This window comes from Nyctereutes procyonoides, unplaced genomic scaffold (assembly GCF_905146905.1).
Source record: "Nyctereutes procyonoides isolate TBG_1078 unplaced genomic scaffold, NYPRO_anot_genome, whole genome shotgun sequence".
Lineage (NCBI taxonomy): Eukaryota > Metazoa > Chordata > Mammalia > Carnivora > Canidae > Nyctereutes > Nyctereutes procyonoides.
The window spans coordinates 35372562-35392500 of NW_026575134.1; the positions used below are offsets into that span (position 1 = coordinate 35372562).

Here is a 19939-nt window from a genome sequence, read left to right on the forward strand (position 1 = left end):
CGTTTGAATAAGAAACATTCAAATTACTGAGTAAAAAAACCCCTGCTTTTTACTACAGTGAATTTCCAGAATATCACCCCCCCCCACCCTCGGCCCCACCCTGCAAAGCTGGGCCTCCTAACTCTTAACTGGTAAACAACTGGCTTCCTGATGTGGCCCACAGAAGCATTTCTGCCTACCTTTTCCCCACCCCAATCAGAACCAGGCTTCCTAAAATTCACTTGCATGGTATTAAGATTTAGCCTTGTTTTGTGAGTTTTTGCCATCTTTGGATGGTGTCTGTATTCTGCTTATTTCTTTTTGCACTGGGCCTCAATGGGAACACAATTACAAAAAAAAATGCTTTTCTTCTCTCTATAATGTATGGCTCACCGAGGCCAAACACAAATTCTTCCCTTTTCTGTTTCTGGAGAATAAACCTCATCTGTGGCATTTTTTTGTTTCTGTTTTTGTTTGGCCCGGTCCTGAAAGATTTCACTGTTCATTTTTGAAGTTCAAAGTGCAAGTTCTTAGAGTTAGTATTTAAGTTTGCTGGTGTTGATGGTGACTATCTTTGGAAAGCACTAACGGGATGTTTTAGAAATGACATTCATAATGGGCTCAAAACAAATGAATAGGGGTCCCCCCCTTCCCTTTTGTGTATGTGTGTGTCTGATTCTTTAAAATTAAAAGACAAGGAATTGATTGCATGCAGAGAGTGTTGCTTCCTTTTGAAGTGGTTTTTTTTTTTTTTTTTTTGGTCTAGTGTTAGTATTTGCCTGGAGGGAGAGATAATATATAAATGGAAGAGGAGGAAGACAAATGTGGAAATTGTCTGGTGGTGGCTAAACAGAAATTCAGAAGGTCTTAAAACCTCAGCACCTGAGAGCAGGGTGCGGTAGTCAAAATACTGACCTCGTGTTAAAGAAAGGCACATCCAGTGTAGGAGATGAATACTATATAGGGTTATGAAGATTTAGAAACATTTAAAAGATGAGGACATTTCAAATACTATGTTTGGCACTGTTACTTAAATATTTATATCTCTGAGACAAGCTGATGATTGAAAAAAAATCTGTTCAGGGAGTTCATAATGTATTACAATGATCTGCATACCTACTGTAGCATTACTGAAGACCAGTATTTTTGGGTAGTAAATTATTAGCATATGGATAATTGATCATGTTTCCAGAGGAAAGGACAACACATTTTAGAGTGGGTTTTTATCAGAGGAGAACAAAAGTATACATCCCTCTGTAGTTTATTTTCACAAAGCCTACCTACCTAGTGAATCAGAACAACGAAGCACATGGATCTGAGTTTTGGAAAGTCCAGCTATTATTATTGTTCAACATGCACTTTTACTGAGTTCGAAAAGTTTGTTATATCTAAAGTAAGGGTTCAAATATGCACATTCAATTTTTATAGTATTTATCTATTTGCGAAGCATATATTAACTAGTAATTGGGTGTTAATTTTATAGACATGGCAGCCAGGGTAGTAAATCAATGACCTATTAAGTATTTTTGACAAGTAATTTACATATCTGATGACCTCACATTTCCTTTTCAGAGTCAAATGCTATATAATTGTTTCGCTGTGTGTTTGTATAAAATGAATCACAACGTGGTAAGAAAAAGGTTAGAGTTATTAAAATAATAACCCAACTAAAATATTCATTTGAATTTATTCAGATTGTTCATAATGCTTTCAAAGGACATAGCAAAGCTTTTGTGGAGTATCTGCACATTATTTATTATCTATGGACTAAATTGATTTTTGGAAGTTGCTTTAAATTTTAAAAGCACCTTTGCTTAATATAAAAGCCCTTTAATTTTAACTGACAGATCAATTCTGAAACTTTATTTTGAAAAGAAAATGGGGAAGAATTTGTGTCTTTCGAATTAAAAGAAGTGAAAAAAATAAACCAGACATTCTAAAAAAATAGAAGAAACCTGATTTTTAGTACTAATAAAATAGCGGGTGACAAAATAGTTGTCTTTTTGATTTTGATCACAAAAAATAAACTGGTAGTGACAGGATATGATGGAGAGATTTGACATCCTGGCGAATCACTGTCATTGATTCAATTATTCTAATTCTGAATAAAACCTGTATACAGTGTGTGTTTATGCTACAGTGGGTTTTTTTTTAAGTGACTGACATTCATCATATTGGTTAGACAGTTTTAAAAACCTAGTCTTTGTTTTCTACAATGTTGTCAAGAACAAATAAAGTATAATTTGTGGTGTATTACAAGCAAACTGCTTAAAAATGCTAGTTATAACTGCTTCCAGATTTATTCTAACATATCTGAAGATGCATTTTAGAAATTCAGTTTCTCCTAATGGATTGTTAAGCAGCTCTTTAAAAAACTGAGTTACTTTCACTGCAAAGCAAGTTACTTTTTAACCTTCACTTTTGTCTATTTGTCAAAAGCTTTGAGAATATGGAAACAGGATTCAAAAACCCAATGTTTTATAAGGAAACTGGTTCGATGTGCTATATGCTCCCCAATACGTGTCTGCGTGGTTCTAAATGTGCATACCCAACCAGTGTTCCCAATTCACCAAGGCCTCACCTGATGCAATGGAAGTTTCAGTTTGCTACTTTGCCTCAGACCTATGTTCTGCAAAAACATCTCACCAAGCTTCAAAACATGCTTTCCCCCCAGCATTAATGTAGCTGTCAGTTTGAATTTCAATTCTGAATTATGCCTGTTGACGTAATTTCATAGTGCTGACTTCAGTTGTTTAGGATTACTAAACAGGAGACCATCAACTTCTCTTTCTATGCTTTCTGTCACTCAAGTTCTTTATATTTATTAACTACTATGGCAGACTACTGATCTTCAATGGCATCTTAATCCCGAAATATTTTGCATTCATCAATTTAATAACAGGATGCATAAATGCAAATTTATTTTATTAGAGCCTTCATACATTAGCAAGTGAGTTTTCCACTTAAAAAAAAAAAAACAACCTGGGCATTTTCTGGTGGCAAGTGACTTTTCCAGAAATAGACAGACACTCTTGTTCGTACGCGGTTACGAATTTCATCCTGGTTTATACTACCTGCTGCAATAGGCACTGACCGCGAATGAAGTGCCTTAATGCGCGGACACCCGTGACCACTGCGAGGCACTTGGAGCTTCTGATGCTTTATTCAAAAATGAAATTACCTGTTTTCTCTAAAGAGGGCCGAAAACAACTCTTAAACTGAAAAGTACTTTGGCCGTAGTCTTTCCGGCTAAGGAGTCGGTTTAAGGAAAACAAAGCACGGTGACCTCGTTCCGCAATCGGACTGTTTTCCGAGGACTGGAGGGTCAAATTGTTAAGGAAAATATTTACCTAAGCTATTAGCGATCATAATGAGAATGTCCTAGAATCCCGCGTGCAACGGCTAAGGAGGGATCGCTAGAAGTCCAGGTGCTTCCGGCCTCCGGCCATCACACCACAGTCCGGGCCCAGCAGCCTGGAGGATGCTGCGGAAATCTGTTTGCTCGAGCGGCTCACTGTGTCTGACAAGTCTGGAGGCAAATGCAGCCGCTGCAGCAGAAGATTTCAGGAGGAAAGGAAGAAGAAGAAGAAGAAAAAAAAATTAATTTTGCTTTAGCTAGTGCACTTCAGAATACAATATTATGCTCTGTTGATCAGCATTTAGTCTTGCATGTGAAATTCCTGCTAAAACAGTCCCTTCAGACCGAAACCCGCTGTAATCACATCTTATTCCTCCCAGGTTTTTATAGACTATAGTCATGGCACACGCTGGGCCAAGAAGCTTCAGCTGAACGTCTCCAGAGTCCAGACCTAAATGTGCTCAGATTCCCCTCATTCGGGTCAAGATGAGAACATGTAAATGCACAAATAAAGGCGCAAGTTGAGAAATGACACTTTTGTCGTAATGGTGGGGTTGTTGGTGGGCTTTATTGCCAGGGCTCCAAAATGCTATTTTTATTTTTATTTTTTTAATTTTTTTATTTATTCATGATAGTCACAGAGAGAGAGAGAGAGAGGCAGAGACACAGGCAGAGGGAGAGGCAGGCTCCATGCACCGGGAGCCCGATGTGGGATTCGATCCCGGGTCTCCAGGATGGCGCCCTGGGCCAAAGGCAGGCGCCAAACCGCTGCGCCACCCAGGGATCCCTAAAATGCTATTTTTAAAGTGATGGTAGCTTTTCAGCAATTATGGATTCCTGCAAATGCTTGTTTCCCTTTGTCTATTAAGTTGACCTGATGGGGCAAACCTGGTGGTGCAGCGGTTTAGCACCGCCTGCAGCCCAGGGTGTGATCCTGGAGACCGGGGATCCAGTCCCACATCGGGCTCCCTGCATGGAGCCTGCTTCTCCCTCTGCCTGTATCTCTGCCTCTCTCTCTGTGTCTCTATGAATAAGTAAATAAAATCTTTAAAAAAAAATAAGTTGACCTGATGATTCTATTTCAAGGCTATATACTTTCTTTAGGGACTTACAATTTTTGTAGAAATACTGACATAATGAAAAAAAAAAAAAGATACCCATCGAAGGATCAGTATTTTTAATATATCCAGGTAAGTCAGCTCTGACATCTGTTTATGGTCTTGGTAAGTTTTTTTTTTTTTTTTTTGGTCTTGGTAAGTTTGTTTCAATGTATGACACTGGTCATGTCTTCAAAAGTACAGTGTGGCTTTGAACATCTCCCCATCTTAACTGTTTTTCTGCAGATAGAGGCTGATTCAAGCAGATGCACTGACTGACCATAATTATACAAACAGTTATTGTAATTAGGGAGAAATATTCATATTTCAAAAGAACTTTTTTTGGTTTTCAAAAGGATCTCTCTCAAATTCCTTTAACTATCAGTGCTCCCAGCCTATATAATTTTCACAAAAATCCAGATTGAAAGTAACATGTCTGCTGTGTGAGGCACAGAGTGGGTGTGGGAGGCTAAAGGTAAGTGAGGTAGGATGGAGTGCCCGCTGATGACTAACCAAAGCCTTACAGGAGTGAAATGACCTGGAGACAACCTATCTGAAACTCTTCATTTGGAAAACTCCCTATAATATGGAAGAAAAAAAAAGATGAAAAAAGCAGAATTATTATTATTATTATTATTATTATTATTATTATTATTATTATTTGGTCAAAATACTATGACCTATAAGCATATGTTCTGGATAATTTCTTTCCTGGGAAAAGGCTTGTTTAGTGTCATGTAAACACAAACTGTGTGCAGAAGATCAAAATATTTTAAAACAATTAAAAATTTTTTTGAAAATACTCTTCTTTGGTTTCAGTTTGCCTGTACTTAGTTTTTAACACAAATATATCCAGAATGGAAGACACTATTATAGATACATGATCAACAAAGATGTTAGAAGGTCAAGAAAAAGCTGTCATATCCATAAAGTAATATTCGTAGAGTAATACTCATTTGTATCCATATATTAAATAGCTAAATGTCTATTTCTTGAATGATTTTTAAAAAGCTCAAATAAAGACATACTAGTTCCTTTGTTTCAAACAAAATTTTCATTTTTTCATAACCTGTTTTTTGTTTTTTTTTCCTCAGAAAGGATTTCAGGCAGAAATGAAAGCATGAAAGGCTCAGGAATCTAAAAGACATGCATCACTCTAAAGTCTGAGGTTATGAATGTCTTTGCAGTGTTAACTCTATCAGTGCTCATGTGAAGAAACTGGAGAGAAAGAGACATTTAATTATTTATTTAACCTTCTTTTTTTTTAAGATTTTATTTATTTATTCATGAAAGACACAGAGAGGAGAAAGAGACATTTAATGTCTGAACTTTCATGTTTCTTTCTTTTCTTTTTTTTTTTTAAAGAGTCACACGTCTCTCATTTTATTTATTTATGATAGTCACAGAGAGAGAGAGAGAGAGAGGCAGAGACACAGGCAGAGGGAGAAGCAGGCTCCATGCACCGGGAGCCCGACGTGGGACTCGATCCCGGGTCTCCAGGATCGCGCCCTGGGCCAAAGGCAGGCGCCAAACTGCTGCGCCACCCAGGGATCCCTCATGTTTCTTTAAGATCCTGTAGTTACTGTTAATGAGCAAAAGAAAAATGCCTGGGATACAGGCATGATCTGAAGGTTATCTGGAACTTCAAGAAAATACACCATAAAAAATGTGTGTGTGTGTGTGTCTATACTTTTGGTGGGACCTCATAAGGATTATGTCAGATGGTGATTAGGCTATTTAGGAAATCAACTGGACTCAACAAATATTTAGAGTTTACTCAAAGTAAGGTGAATAGAGCCCCTTCCCCATTATCCAGGAACATGAGTAAAGACAAGCACACTGGTAACCATCAGAGTGAGCACTCCAAGTTATGTCTACAAGAAGGGAGAGACAAAGCAGAAACCAGGTGGGAGAAGGGGAGAAGAAAGCCTCATGGAGATGGCCTAGGTATTAAATTATGAATGGATTCTGACATGTAGAAATGGTGATTTGCTTAACAGTGGAGCTGATACATCTTCACGACGCTTTCGGGTGAAGGGTCATATGGTCCTGATAATCGAAATGAGGAAACTAGTGTAGTTGTTCAGAACCAGCAGAATACAATTTATTTTAGGAGCTTACCTATTTGCTAAAAATTTCTCTTCCTCTGCTTCTCTAGGCAATGAACGTGAGCCAGTTGGCCGAAAGCCCTTCATAGCAAAAGTAGCTAAATGTGACATGTGACATGCCTGGAAATCTTTCAGGTTGAATGGGTTTGAAGAAAAGTCAAATATCATTTGTGTATAACTTGTGAGCACAAAAATTTTGGTTGATATGGTTAAATGTTTCTAACCAAATGCTACATTGTAAACGCCAGGTGTACACTTCTGTCCTTTGAAGGAGCCTAAGGATGGCTCTTGGAAACATGTGAGTGATTTTGCCAGCTTGGTTGATTGTTATTTGAATGAGCTTATGACGCGCTCTAAATTCTCAAGCAGTGGGTTGTGTTTTCTTCCTTTATGAGCCTCCCTCTGTGCGCCATGTCAGTGCGATGTGAAGCAGTGAGGAAGAAGGAGAGATCGGGTTCCAGGCTTGCCAGGTGTGTCAGGGACTTTTCCTTAGAGGCTTCCAAAGCATTTACACACTTGACATGTAAATGTTCAGATGCTGCTGTACCCCAGATCTGTCTTCTGAAAAAATATGCTGTAAGATGCTCTGCATAGCATGTGACCTCCTTTAGACTAAAGCTGAGAGGCTGTGGGGACGTACAAACTTCCAGACCTTGAGGTTTCACTGAGTAACGGTTTAAATAAAAACCGGACTATTAAAAAAATACCATACCATTTTCAACCCTGGAACCCAAGTCAAGATATTCATCCTTCTCATTTTATACCCGGGGTTCTGAGGCAAGGGCCCAAAACACAGCTCACGTCTTGAGTGGATATTTTCCCCACCTGGTTTTCTCTTCCCAGATTCCGGGAGGAAGGGATTGTGCTCGAAACACAGGACATGCATATCTGGCTGTCTGCCTATTTTTCCCATTAATGCCCTGTCTAAGATGATGATTTCCATGCAGGCGAAGGAATTTGAGAAAGATGTGACAAGTCCCAATGTCTCACAGAGGCCTAGGTGATTTGCAGTGATCCCACTGGATTAATGGGGCCTTCTTCTCTGGTGCTACAAGGTGGGAAACAGTGGGGAAACTACCCTGGCAGACGAGGGGAGCTGCTGCCAACAGGCACCCTTGGGCCCATAGGAAGCCCTGGGCCAGAATAAAGTAACAGCAGCAGGGGTGCTGTGCTCTGCAGCTCTGGGGGGTACCAAGCTGAGCCAGACTTTGAGATTTTTTCCTCTCTGCCTACATCTCTGTCTCTTTGTTGGGCTTAGCCACTGCCTGTATGTTGTTCCTTCTTGAGTCAGCAAGTAAGTGGGTCCTTTAGACACACAGGACTGGATTTCCTGGCTCCACAGTTTCCCTTCCTAATTCCTTTCTCCTAGCCTGCCAGACCCATGCTCAGCACTCACAGTTCCCAGACAGAAGGGGCAAGACAATGAATGTAGATTACACCTGGATTTGAGACAAACTGCAGGTAAATGGCTATTAAAATAAGCTTAATCAATTTATATTTTCCATATTTTGCCAAGCCCAAACCACCAGGCACTGTTTGTTTTCTATTTGATGTAGTACATTTTAACCCTTCACAGATGAATAGGGTTGTTTTAATCCTTTTTATACTGACATTTCCTGAATAGTCACACTTTGCATTACTCAGATTCACAGAAATCAGTGTTAATATCTCAAAATACTTTAAAAATTTTTATTTATTCATTCATGAAAGACACAGAGAGAGAGAGGCAGAGACACAGGCAGAGGCAGAAGCAGTCTCCATGCAGGGACCCAGATGTGGGACTCAATCCCAGGACTCCAGGATCACGCCCTGGGCCGAAGGCAGAAGCTCAACCACTGAGCCACCCAGGCGTCCCTCAAAATACTTTCTAAAAGATTTTTCTTTTGTTCTTCAAAACACAGCCAATTTTTAAATTTTTTTGTTTATGATTTTTACTTTTAAGTAATCTCTAACTTGACGTGGGGCTTGAACTTACAACCCCGAGATCCAGAGTCTCATGCTTTACCTACTGAGCCAGCTAGCCGCTCCCATAGCCAAACTCCATGAAAACTTGTAAACACCTTAGAACTTACAGGTTCTGCACTGGTCACTTAACAGAGGCAGCCAGTGAAAGTCTGATACGTCCTTCCGTCTGTCTCTCACTCTTAGTGTGACCCTGGACAAGTCAGTTCTTATATGTAAGTCTTAGTGTCCTCATCTATGCCAGGGGGATAATTCTCCTTTCAAGGGACTGTGGTCAGGCTGCTCAAATGAGATACAGAAGTAGTTCCCACAGTATCAAGGAGTAATTTATGTTTCTTCTTGCTCCAAAAAAGAGGTTGAGATGGCTTATCAAAATATATATGGTTCGACGAGATAAAAAATAAGTGAGTTTATTAAGGCAAGGAAACCTGCAAATGTAAGGAACCGCACATACTTAAAAACACCAACAACAGAAAATCGGACTTGGCCAGCAGGTCTCACTCACTACACTGAGGCCCCTGCATTGCGTGTGCATTGCCCTCTGCTGTGGCCCAGGAAAGAAATCAAAGAGGAAACTGCGATCACAGTCTTGGTTTCTGGAAAGATTTAAGAAGTCTAAACTGTTTCCCTCGTACTTAGTAACGCAGTAGTGAAAATGGGGCAGGTCAGGTGCCTAGCTTCTGGGCCAGCGAAAATACGCAGGGCTGTGTTGCAGGGGCCATCTGGGGTCCACCTTATTTTAAAAAGCGGTCCTTTGTACATGTCTTTGTTGCTGACAAAAGAACTAATGTCAGAAGCTGAAGCTTCTCTACTCGAGTTTTAAAAGCATCTCCCCCTCTTTACGCTATGAAGAGAAAAAACAGATTAATAAAAGACATGGCGTCTTCTTCCATTCTAGATTCTTTCAAGAGCCGTGGGGTGCCCTCACCTGGAGGGGGGACTGGCTGATTATTTCTGAAGCCACACTGGTTACGAGGCACTGCTGCGAGTGGAAAGAACCAGAGTATGGGCCGAGCGCTGGAACAGAGCCACGCTCCCACCTCCTCCGCCACGGGGCTTAAAGAAGGTAGAGGTTTATTCCTCTCCCACTTTATCTCCAGAAGTAGGCAATTCTGAGCTGCGAGGACAGGTCTGCGAACAACAGGCTCTTCTTCCACTCCTGGTGCCAAGGCTGAGGCTTTTGCTTTCTCTCTGCTGGTGGGAAGAAGGGGCCAAGAAGGCAGGATCTGGAAGCTGGACACTTCATTTGCGCTCGTGTCCAGAACTTGGCCAGGGCCACCCCTGGCTGGCTGCAGGGGAGGCTGGGAGATGTTGGGAGATGTGCAAAAAAGTTCAGCAGATCTATTCCTACGGAGGATGGAGCAAATGGGGATGGGAACCCCCCTCCCCCAGCAGACAGCTACAGTTTCAAGAGGGCCAGAGTGAACCAATGGGTGCCAGAAGCACCCCCTCTGCCTGTGAGCTTCGAGGGACCTCCTGGGGCTCCACTCCCCTGTTCTGACCAGGGAAATGCACACCTGGCGCCTCCACTAGTGCAGGGGGCACGCTCTACACAGAAAAAGGGGAGGGTTTCTTGGAGACGGATGCAGCAGGCTTGGTATATTCATCATCATGGGGTGGCTATTATTTCTTCCCAAGATTTTAGAGTGTTGGTTCAAGTTACGAAACAAATCAGTGCCATATGCTATTACGTAATTATAATTTATATATTAAATTCTATTTACACTGTTACACGTATTCCATCGTGATTACATCACTACAGTGTAATGTTATATTGCAATTATTCTATATCAGGTTAACATTTTGCAACGTGGAAGACGCATCTGCCTAATTTTGGTAAGTTTTGCGTTACTTCTCATGTAGGAGTAGGCCAAGAGAAACAATGCCAGAACCAGTTTTTGCTCTTTTAGGATTGGTAAGTGTACATTTGGTAGTGGCTGAATGTGTCTGGAAAAGAATTCTCCCAAACATGGTCAGGTTTTAAGTTTTAGTTTAAAATGCATTTCACTCTCAGGGTTTAAGATTAAAATTGTTTTATTGTATGTCATAATTATATTATATCCTTTGAATCGAAAACAATTCATTTGGTTCTTCCTGATTGATCTGAAAATTAGATAAAATTTCAGAGCTGGCATATTGCATACTGGCTGCCCATTGAAAAATGCTCAGGTGTGCAATTATTTTGACCGTCAATTATATCTGACAGTATTGTCTTGCCTCCAAACTCACCTCTCTGAAAGCAGATTGTGAAGAACTCACTTGTCTAAACAAAAGTGTGATTTGTGAAAAGGCATGTGTCTGTGGCAGAGATTGCTAGCTTACTCTCAATATCTATTCTCTTCCTTTGCAGTCAGTAAAAGAATCTTCGAATATTAGTGAGGCACATGGTCTCCCAGAATAAAGGTCACATTTCCCAATACAATAGATAAGCCTGAGTGACTAAGTTCTGGTCACTTCATCTTCAGCTATGGGTAAGTTTAGGGTCAGATCTCTGTGTGTGTGTGTGTGTGTGTGTGTCAGGGGGGTTTACTTCCCCTTTTCCCCCCCAGTGGTGAGAAGGCCACCATCCTGGGCCCTGATCCACCTTTCCTCGTGGGGTGAGGGACCTGCCCCTTCTTTATAGGACATGCTCTGGGTATTCAGAATTCAGAACTCCCTGCCCAAATGGCTACAAAGTCTGTGCAGGTCTGTCCTCCAGGTTTGTGCCTCAAGGGTAGATCATACTGTCTATGTGCACACCCCGGGGTCCCAGGAACAGCCCAGGGACTGGTTTGTGTGACGTGCAGATGGAATTCGGATGTGCAGGATGCATGTCCCCAAGCATCTGCACGTGGCCCTGTGTGTGGAAAGGAGACAGGTGTGGGAAGAGAAAGGGGGTGGACTGCAGGCCAAGTTTCTCTAGGTCTCTGAGTTCTAGAATGGAACCCACACCCTAAATTTAAACTTGGCTTTCCAGGAAGTTGTACTTGTGAAGGAAGGAAGATACTGCATATTTCATGGTTTCTTGGCTTGATAGCTTCAGGTTATTTAGGTATATAATAATTATGTGGTCTAGGTTGCACAAATGCTAGAGGCCAGCCTCACTCCTCTCTTCCCACTTGCTGAAATGTGGACTTGAGGGTGGGTACTGAAACAGCCTTTCTGGACCATCAGTTGGAAGCTATGCATTGAGGAGGGTACGACAAAATGAGAAAATTAGTTTAAGGCTTCGCGATACCATCTGGCCACACAAAGACCCTGGGTCACTAATTTGGGCTTTACAGTGAGACATATGTGAGCTTCTATATTATTTAAGCCACTGTATTTTCGGATGACTGCAATAACGGCCTAACCTGTGTCCTCTTTATGCAGAATTTGGTGCCTGCAAAATGGAGTGCTTGTTCTGTGATGTAAATGGCTTAGTGGTTGGAAAGTGGGTGGAGAGGTCAGAGTGCAGACTGGAAGGCTGGTGACCCTTGTTTTTTTTTTTTTTTTTTTTTAAGATTTTATTTATTCATGAGAGACACAGAGAGAGGCAGAGACATAGAGAAGCAGGCTCCACGCAGGGAGCCCGACGCGGGACTCGATCCCAGGACTCCAGGATCCCACCCTGGGCTGAAGGCGGCGCTAAACCGCTGAGCCACCTGGGCTGCCCGCTGGTGACTCTTGTAACGATTGTGATAACTTGGAAGGTACACCATATACCTCCCAATCGGTGGCTCCAGGCAAAGCACTGGGGAAATTCAGGATATTGTTGCGTTAGATGCTTCTTGCCACTTTCAGCAAAGTCTTTTTTTTTAAAATATTTTATTTTTATTTATTTATTCATATGAGAGAGAGAGAGAGAGAGAGAGAGGCAGAGATACAGGCAGAGGGAGAAGCAGGCTCCATTCAAGGAGCCTGATGTGGGACTCAATCCTGGGTCTTCAGGATCAGGCCCTGGGCTGAAGGCGGCGCTAAACCGCTGAACCACTGGGGCTACCCTCGGCAAAGTTATTTATAAAAGAGAAAGGAACTAGAGCTAGAGAATTTGGAAGAAGGGTCAGAAGGGATCACACCTCTTAAAGGAGGTGCTCTTCCTGCGGCCCAGAGTCTAAACTGATGAAAGGCTTGGTAATTTGGGGCCTCAGAGGACCGAAGAAGCCCACCTGTTTCTGCCCTGCACACTGAAGCAGGCACCCATCACAGGAGATGCCTGGGCCCCTGCACCTTGCTGAAGTACCCTCATTAAGGGACTGGCGACCAAATGGGAGCCAGCTCAGAGATGAAAGTCACATGAAGGGTACTGCCTTCCCTCTTAAGTTATTTCATTTTATTTTTAAAGATTTTAGTTATTTGAGAGAGAGAGAGGGAGAGAGAGAGAGAGAGAGAGAGAGAGAGAGAGAGAGAGAGAGAAGAGAGAGAGAATGAATGGAAGCAGAGGGAGAGGGAGAAGCAGATTCCCTGCTGAGCAGGGAGCCGGATGCAGGGCTCGATCTCAGGACCCCGAGGCTATGACCTGAGCAGATGCTGAGCTCACTGAGCCACCCAGGCGCCCCTCAAATTGATTACTTTAGATAGAGTCAAGCTACTTACTGACAGAGTGAGAGGGATGTGGGTAGAACAGAGAGGCCACAAAATACGACTCAAGTTTTAGAAAGTAACAGTTCTGGTGGACAAGCATCCATTCCAACCTCCAGAGGAGGGAAAGGTGTGAATTGGGTTTCTTGAATTCAGTGCATTGGTACTAGATTTAGAAGATGGAAGAGAAGCTGCTCTGAGTACTACAATTCACAAGCACTCCTGCAGGGACCTTTTTTTTTGCATCAGTATTCCAGTGACTGGTCAATACTTTCATGGGGGTTGAGAGGCAGGTGCAGAAGTGGAGGCCAGACCAGTGTTTTACTTGCTTCATGGGGGTTAAGGAATATTGCAGGGGTAGTAGTGAGAACCTACCAACCTCAAGAGTACAGCACAGAGGTGTGAGCTTGCAGCCAACAGTCCTAGTGGTGGCCTCGCAATTCCTCACCTTCCTGACTGAGAAAGCAGCAGCGTCCCTGAGGGCCAGTTTGGTGGCATGTCCTACAGCCCTTCCAATTGTCTCACTAGCCTCCCAGTTTTCTGGTATAAACTCTCCTCTGCATAAAATAATTTTAATGCAATTGGTTTCCTGCAGCTGAATCCTAGAACTATGTCCAGGTAACTCTTTGGCTGTGATTACTTGCATGTGGGACTGAAGGGAAGTGAACAGACTGGGAACCCTTGAAAGTCTTGATGGGATTGTATTGCCAAAGAAATCACAAGCCTGTCAAAAGTCTATAATAATTCAACTCCCAAAATAATCTTAGGTCCCCAAACCTGATCTATCAACAAGTGGGCTGCGAAAACTGGGCAGCCCCCCAGAAGCATTCCCTCTGGTGGTGACGTCGTGTAGGCACGAAGGATCATGGTCAAGGAATAACGTCCTAAAAGGATATGGAGGATAATGGACAAGGGAGTTCCTTCCAAGGAGCAGCACTGGAGACTACAAAGTGGGTTGAAGTCCTCCACTGCCAGGGCAGAGGATTCCTGGTTCCTAGCAGTAGGATTCTCCCCTCAGCTCACCCACGAAGAGGCAGTAAGTGTGCGGGAAGAGGGCTGTGCAGAGGGCTGTGCATGGATATTTGGGTTCCGTGGGTTGTGGCAGAGACTGATGATTAATCCTCCAGTAGCTACGCTCCCTTTTCCCTTTGGTAGAAGAACTCTGGAATAGGCGGCCATCCTGAATAAAAACTCTATTTCCATGCTTCCCTTTCAGCTACTCGTGGATCACATGACCAAATCCGAAGAGGGCAGGAGTGCTGTTGCAGCTTCAGGATACTAGAATGGAATTTGAACTCAGGCAGCCTGGCTTCGAAGTCACATTCTTATTCGCTACTCTACATGCCACAACTTTTCTAAGTATTAGAGACAAAACTGAACAAAACTGGTAAAATTCCTGCTGATTTCAAAGAACTTACAACTTCAGAAAGGGACAATACATAGACATTTATATAACTCAAGGGAAGATAGCTAACATATAGGAAGGCAAACAAAGATAATTCAGATTGAGAGAGGTGCTTTTAGGGACACAAAACATGGCAATATGGTATGGGCTGGGGTGGTAGTGCCTTATTTGGTGAAGGCCTTTCTGGGGAGTACATTTGAGCTAAGATTTTCAATTTAGAAGGGACTTTGAAGACCTGGAAAAAGAAGTTTCCAGGCAAAGGTGACGCAAAAAAAGCAAAAGCCTTAAGGCAGGAATAAGCTTGGTATGTTTGAAGGACAGGAAAAAAAGTCAGCTTTTCTGAGTAGTCAACAAACAAACAAGGGAATGGCTATGAGAAATTTGGCTTGGTCGGTAGGTATCAGATTGTGTAGGGTTTGTAAGTGACTTGGACTTAATCCTTAGAGCAAAGGGTAGCAAGGGAGTGATGTAAATTTATTTCTCTGAATAAGAGGGCCATCTCACCCATATCCTTACAAAACCATGCACAGACATTTTTAATAACAGAAAACAAGAGCTGCAGACAGATATGTCCTATTAAAGACAGAATTTTCCAAAAGGTGGTGTATACTTGCTCTTCTAGATCCTGTTTTCTTCTGATTCAGAAGAAATATTCTATCTCCTAAGTGACCCACATTATCTTCTTATTCCAATCCTCCTCCTGTGGTGGGTGGTGGTTCCCAGTCTCATGCCAAGCAAGATGCTAGCTGGAGTGGCTGGGTCCCGTGTGAAATGTTCATGGAGGAGAAACTCCGGCAATAATGTTTGTGGGGATGGTTTGCTAGGTTTAATCCTCTTAAAATGTGAGCCAGAATCTTTTGGACAATACAGTCATAAGAATACCACCAAGTGTCAGTCCCAATGTTCCTGAACTTTCAGACACTTAAGATATGGGGGACTCATGTTAATTTCCTCTTTTATTTCTTATATTGACAAACTAGATTACCCCTAAAGAGCTTTGCTTAAAATGTTTTTACCTTCCAAACTAAAGCCAGTATCTTTTTTTTACTTTTGATTTCTTCTTTGCACATTGTATTCTCATTAATGTTCTGACATGAGTAGGACTGAAAAGAAATCATCTAGTATGTAATAGAATAAGGTGGCTTAAACTTACCTAAATTTGGACAAGAGAAATGCTTGAAACAACTCCCATTAGCTTCTTCTCTGGGATAAAGGGATGGGATGGATAAGTCATGCATGGCCACTATCAGCCCTGGGATCCCCTGCTTGTGAACCACTGCCTAAACGAGGCTCTCCATATCTCCCCAACTGACTCCCTTCCATTCATCTTTCCTTAATTGTGCACAGGGCTTCTCACTCTGGCAATCTTTTTACTGGTCTCCAACTGCTGCTTACCCAAGGCTTGTGTGGCTCTGGAACACACAATGCAGGCAGGAGCATATAAGCTCCAGAGTGCGTAGAATTTGAATTAAGCTTCAGCAGGGCCAAGCTGAGAGATGCTTGAGACCTAGGGCCTACTGCTGCTATGGCAGTAAATGGAAGAAGACTGGGATCTTCCTGTGCACTGACTGTGTCATTCTGATAGGCTCTTCAAGCTTGCTTTGTCCAGGAAGCCCCCTTTCTACCCTCTACAAGTGAGGAAACATTAAGGAGCAGCATTTTAGATATGAACCCTCAGGTGGCTTAACGGTAGATAGTAAGACATTTTAAGAACATACAGTGTTTTCAAGCTGAATGCTGAGCCTGGAAAAAAAAAAAGACTACTTCTTTTAGAAATGAATTCCAACTACTAATTAGATGAGAATTTCTTTTTATCTCCTTTTTTCTTTTAAAGCATCTGGAAACTATTTTGGAGGTGGCAAAAGGTAACATTCCCTTTGTTTTTGTCTACTAGAATTTAAACTAATGTTTGCTCCTTACTATAATCTGAAACCTCTGACTCAGTAAACTGTGAGCAGATAAATGTGTGTGTAAACTCAAGGTTGATCTCTAGATCCCACAGATTTTACAAATCACAGCAGATCCGCTATTCAGTTTAGGGACTGGCAGAGGTATGAGTGATTGGTTTATGCAATAGATGAATTCTGACATGGGAACAAGCAGAAATCAGGGAATTCTGAAATCAGATAATTGCCTAAGTTATGATATTAATGTCAGTCCACTAAATGACTCAAAATTGCCAGCTTTTGACGAACACTCCTTTTGGAAATGTGGTAATCGCACACATTTTTTTTTTTGTATATAAGTACAGCATATGTAAAACATATATTGATTTGCCCTTGGCCGTCCACGAGTAAGTCCTGAGAGCATAATGGCCAATGTGTTTGCTTGCATAATGCCCCACAGCGTATGCAGAACATCGCTCCCCCAAGCCCTGAGATGGGGGATGAAGTGCTCAGTGGAAATGGCAACGTCAAACATCCCGACGGCATTCCATCTCCCAACTACTCTTCAGTTACTCTGAGACCCCCACATTGCAGGGTCTGCTAGTTCCTGGGGATGAAGAAAGAATTTTTAATGGGGCCAAATGTAGGTGTTTACAAGGGGGAATTGTTGTTTTTTATTAGGAGCTGCCTTATGTTCAATAGTTGTATTTACTTTGTCAAGCTAGCCAGAATTAGAAATCCCCATTGCTAGGCAGCCTAGAGCGCCTGCGAAGTATTTCTGGGCATTCAGAACTGAAGCATGTGCTGCCCAAAGGCAGGTTTCATTACAGTGTGTTATTGAGTCCTCCTTCGTCCCCCCCTCCCCCCACACCCCCAGATCGCCGAGCTTCTATAACAGGAAATCTTGGTTACTTTATGCTGAAACATATTTACATGACTGAAACACGACAATTAGCACATTTGTAAAGCTTGAGGGATAGGCACACTTTAATGGTTTTTTGAAGTAGGCTGATTTCCTGGAGCTTTTAATCTTATTTTATTTTGTTCTGCATGCATGAACAAGTTCTTCTTTACTATAGGTATTTGACAGAGTCTACCTGGTATGAATGTGAATGAAAAGAAAATTATACAAAAATTAACTTTATGTTTTTATCTTTGCCAAACCATTCCTAACTTCTTTTACCAGTTCAATGTATGTTGAGGGCTGCACTCTTATTTTTGACACGTTGTCTTAGCTTTTATACAAAGGCAGTTAGGAAGTATGTTTAGGGTTTGACAAAATGAAACGTAGCTTTCTCTATAATCCACTGTGTAAAAACTTTTCACAGTGGACCAAAAGTATCAATCACAGCCCTGATTCATTCTTCGTGTTCAGATCAGATAAAGGTATACTCTCCTAGGTGCTATACGGTGTACTTGCTCCAAACTTAAATTAACACTCAGGTGGTATTAAGTACTATTACTTGGTAAGTGTGATTATGTGTGTTTGTGGGTTTGTGTGTGGATGCCCTCTTATACATATCAATATGTAACATGGCGAGGTTATCAGGGGTATTTTGACATCTTTTAAGTCTATAGATCAATTACTGAAATCTTGGTAAAATTCAGAAAAAAACCCATTCATATCAGAGCCCTCTAAGATAAAATGAAAACTTCCACTTTCCCTTTGCTCTCTGAAAGCATGCTAACCCTGGAAGCCACCCACCCCAAGTCTCACTTAAAAGTTTATGGCAAATTTACAAATTACACTGGCTTCAAATAGTCACCCAGTTCATCTATCTCCACCCTCTGTAGACCTCCCTCCTCACCAGTTTCAAAGGGAGCTCGGTGAACAGACTGGGCAAAGCCAGAGCCCTCTCTCTACATGCCTTAGGGCAGTGATGGGGCAGCGCCAGACGGAGCGCTCTAGCTGAGGGACACAGATGAGGGATGAGGACATAACTCCAAAGAGTAACTCTGCTGAAGTGACTTCACAGAGAAGCAGAGAATCAATTTAGTCTTAGATAGAAAGGCTCTCTAAGAATAAGGGGAAATAAAGTTAAAGGAAATGAAGCAAATAAAGCAAGAAAAAAAAATACTGATGACCAGAAAAGAGCAATATATTTGTGAGTATATAGATAAATGATTGTGTCTACTTCTAGGGATTTTTTTTTCTTTGTTTACTTGGCTTAATGAAAATGTATATTTCTACGGAAATGTTAACAAGAGCTAAGTTTAATTTTCACAGGACTGATTTAGAAGTAATTTCTCAGAGATTATTTTCTGTTCTTCAAAAACTCACTTGCTTTTATATGTGGAGTATTTCTTCCCCCACCACTTAACTTTACCACTGCACCAAATCTTTTTACAAGGAGGTCTGAAAAATCTTCAGAATGTAGAACCGACAACCTGATATACCGAATTGGCTAAGGTTTTCATTGTAGAAGGAAGAGTCACTCTGGTTCAAGTAGAAACTCTGAAGTTTGCTGTCATTTCAGCCAGGGTCTGCAGGTATGCTATGGGAATATTCCTTTGGTATTTGTGAAATTGCACTCCAAAATTAAATAAAGGAGGGTGGTGATTTTGTAATTGTTATGTAGGGTTAATTCTCTAAGCTTTAAAGATCTACGATAAATGAACTATACCTATTTGTGCATTTCTATTTGATTCTCTTAGTATTATAAATCCACAAAAATTTCTCAAGGCATTAAAAGCACAGAAAAGCATGATTTGTGGAAAAAGACCATCAAGTGGTTTCTGAAGTTCAATATCGACAAGTTGCACAATTTTGCAAAAGATGACGAAAAAATGGAGTTTTTCCTTTAAAAATATATCAAGTAGTGGTATTTTTCCTTCTGTCTTTCATTCTATCTTAAGTCCTAAAGAGATATTAGTTGCTCTAAAAGCAATGTAAGCTAATACATAAAATAATTATCCAAATATTTACAAATTACAGAATATATTATAAACATATCACGTTTCTGTACCCAAATGAAAAATTGCCATATGTATCTTCAAGTTGCCATTATAAATTCATTTTAAGGTAGCCCTAATATTTATAAGTATTTACATCCTAAATCTATCAAGTGACTTGCATACTTTAAGAGTCTATCTTAAATATTTTACAAATGATTTCCTTAAAGTAGAATTTGTAACTAAATATCAAATATTTCACACAAAAGGATAATATTTGATCATACTGATTGTACATTTAAGCCACACGAATCAATAACTATTTGAAAAGCTATGGAAAAAATAAAATGGGAACAGATGCCTTCCTTCTAAAGTAGTCAAAAGAATTTTCAAACTTATGTCAATTAAAGGGATTCAGTAATATCCATACTCTATTCCAAAACCCTGAAGCCATATGTTAATAATCTTCTACTAATGAAGGCATTACACAAAACACAAGTTCACAGGTAGATATACATCTAGGGCTGTATAAGGACAAAGTTTAGTTACTATTAATATATCAGAAAAATAAATTTATTCCCTTGCCATACTTTCATGGTTATTATGTATTTCTTTTTTGCTCAGATGAGGAACAAAATATCTATCTAGGTTAGTTTATTACAGAAAACACAATGCAATTTTAGCAAAAACTATTCACACGTACAAAAACTCGG

The 19939-nt window shown here is 41.0% G+C and overlaps 1 protein-coding gene across 4 annotated transcripts in view; it reads right to left on the bottom strand.

Annotated features, from left to right (window-relative positions):
• Nucleotides 1–19939, bottom strand: part of ELP4 (elongator acetyltransferase complex subunit 4) — a 252754-nt gene that overhangs the window by 8039 nt on the left and 224776 nt on the right. For 2 of the 4 annotated variants that reach the window (XR_008661309.1, XR_008661310.1), the window contains exon 10: nt 3330–3527. Coding sequence is in view for 1 of the 4 variants with exons in the window: in XM_055301054.1 (XP_055157029.1) it covers nt 3396–3527 (132 nt within the window). In the remaining 3 variants the exon portion in view is untranslated. Of the gene's footprint in view, nt 1–2893; nt 3528–19939 lie in introns of those variants that run through there. The other 2 variants (XM_055301054.1, XR_008661311.1) reach the window with 2 other exon arrangements.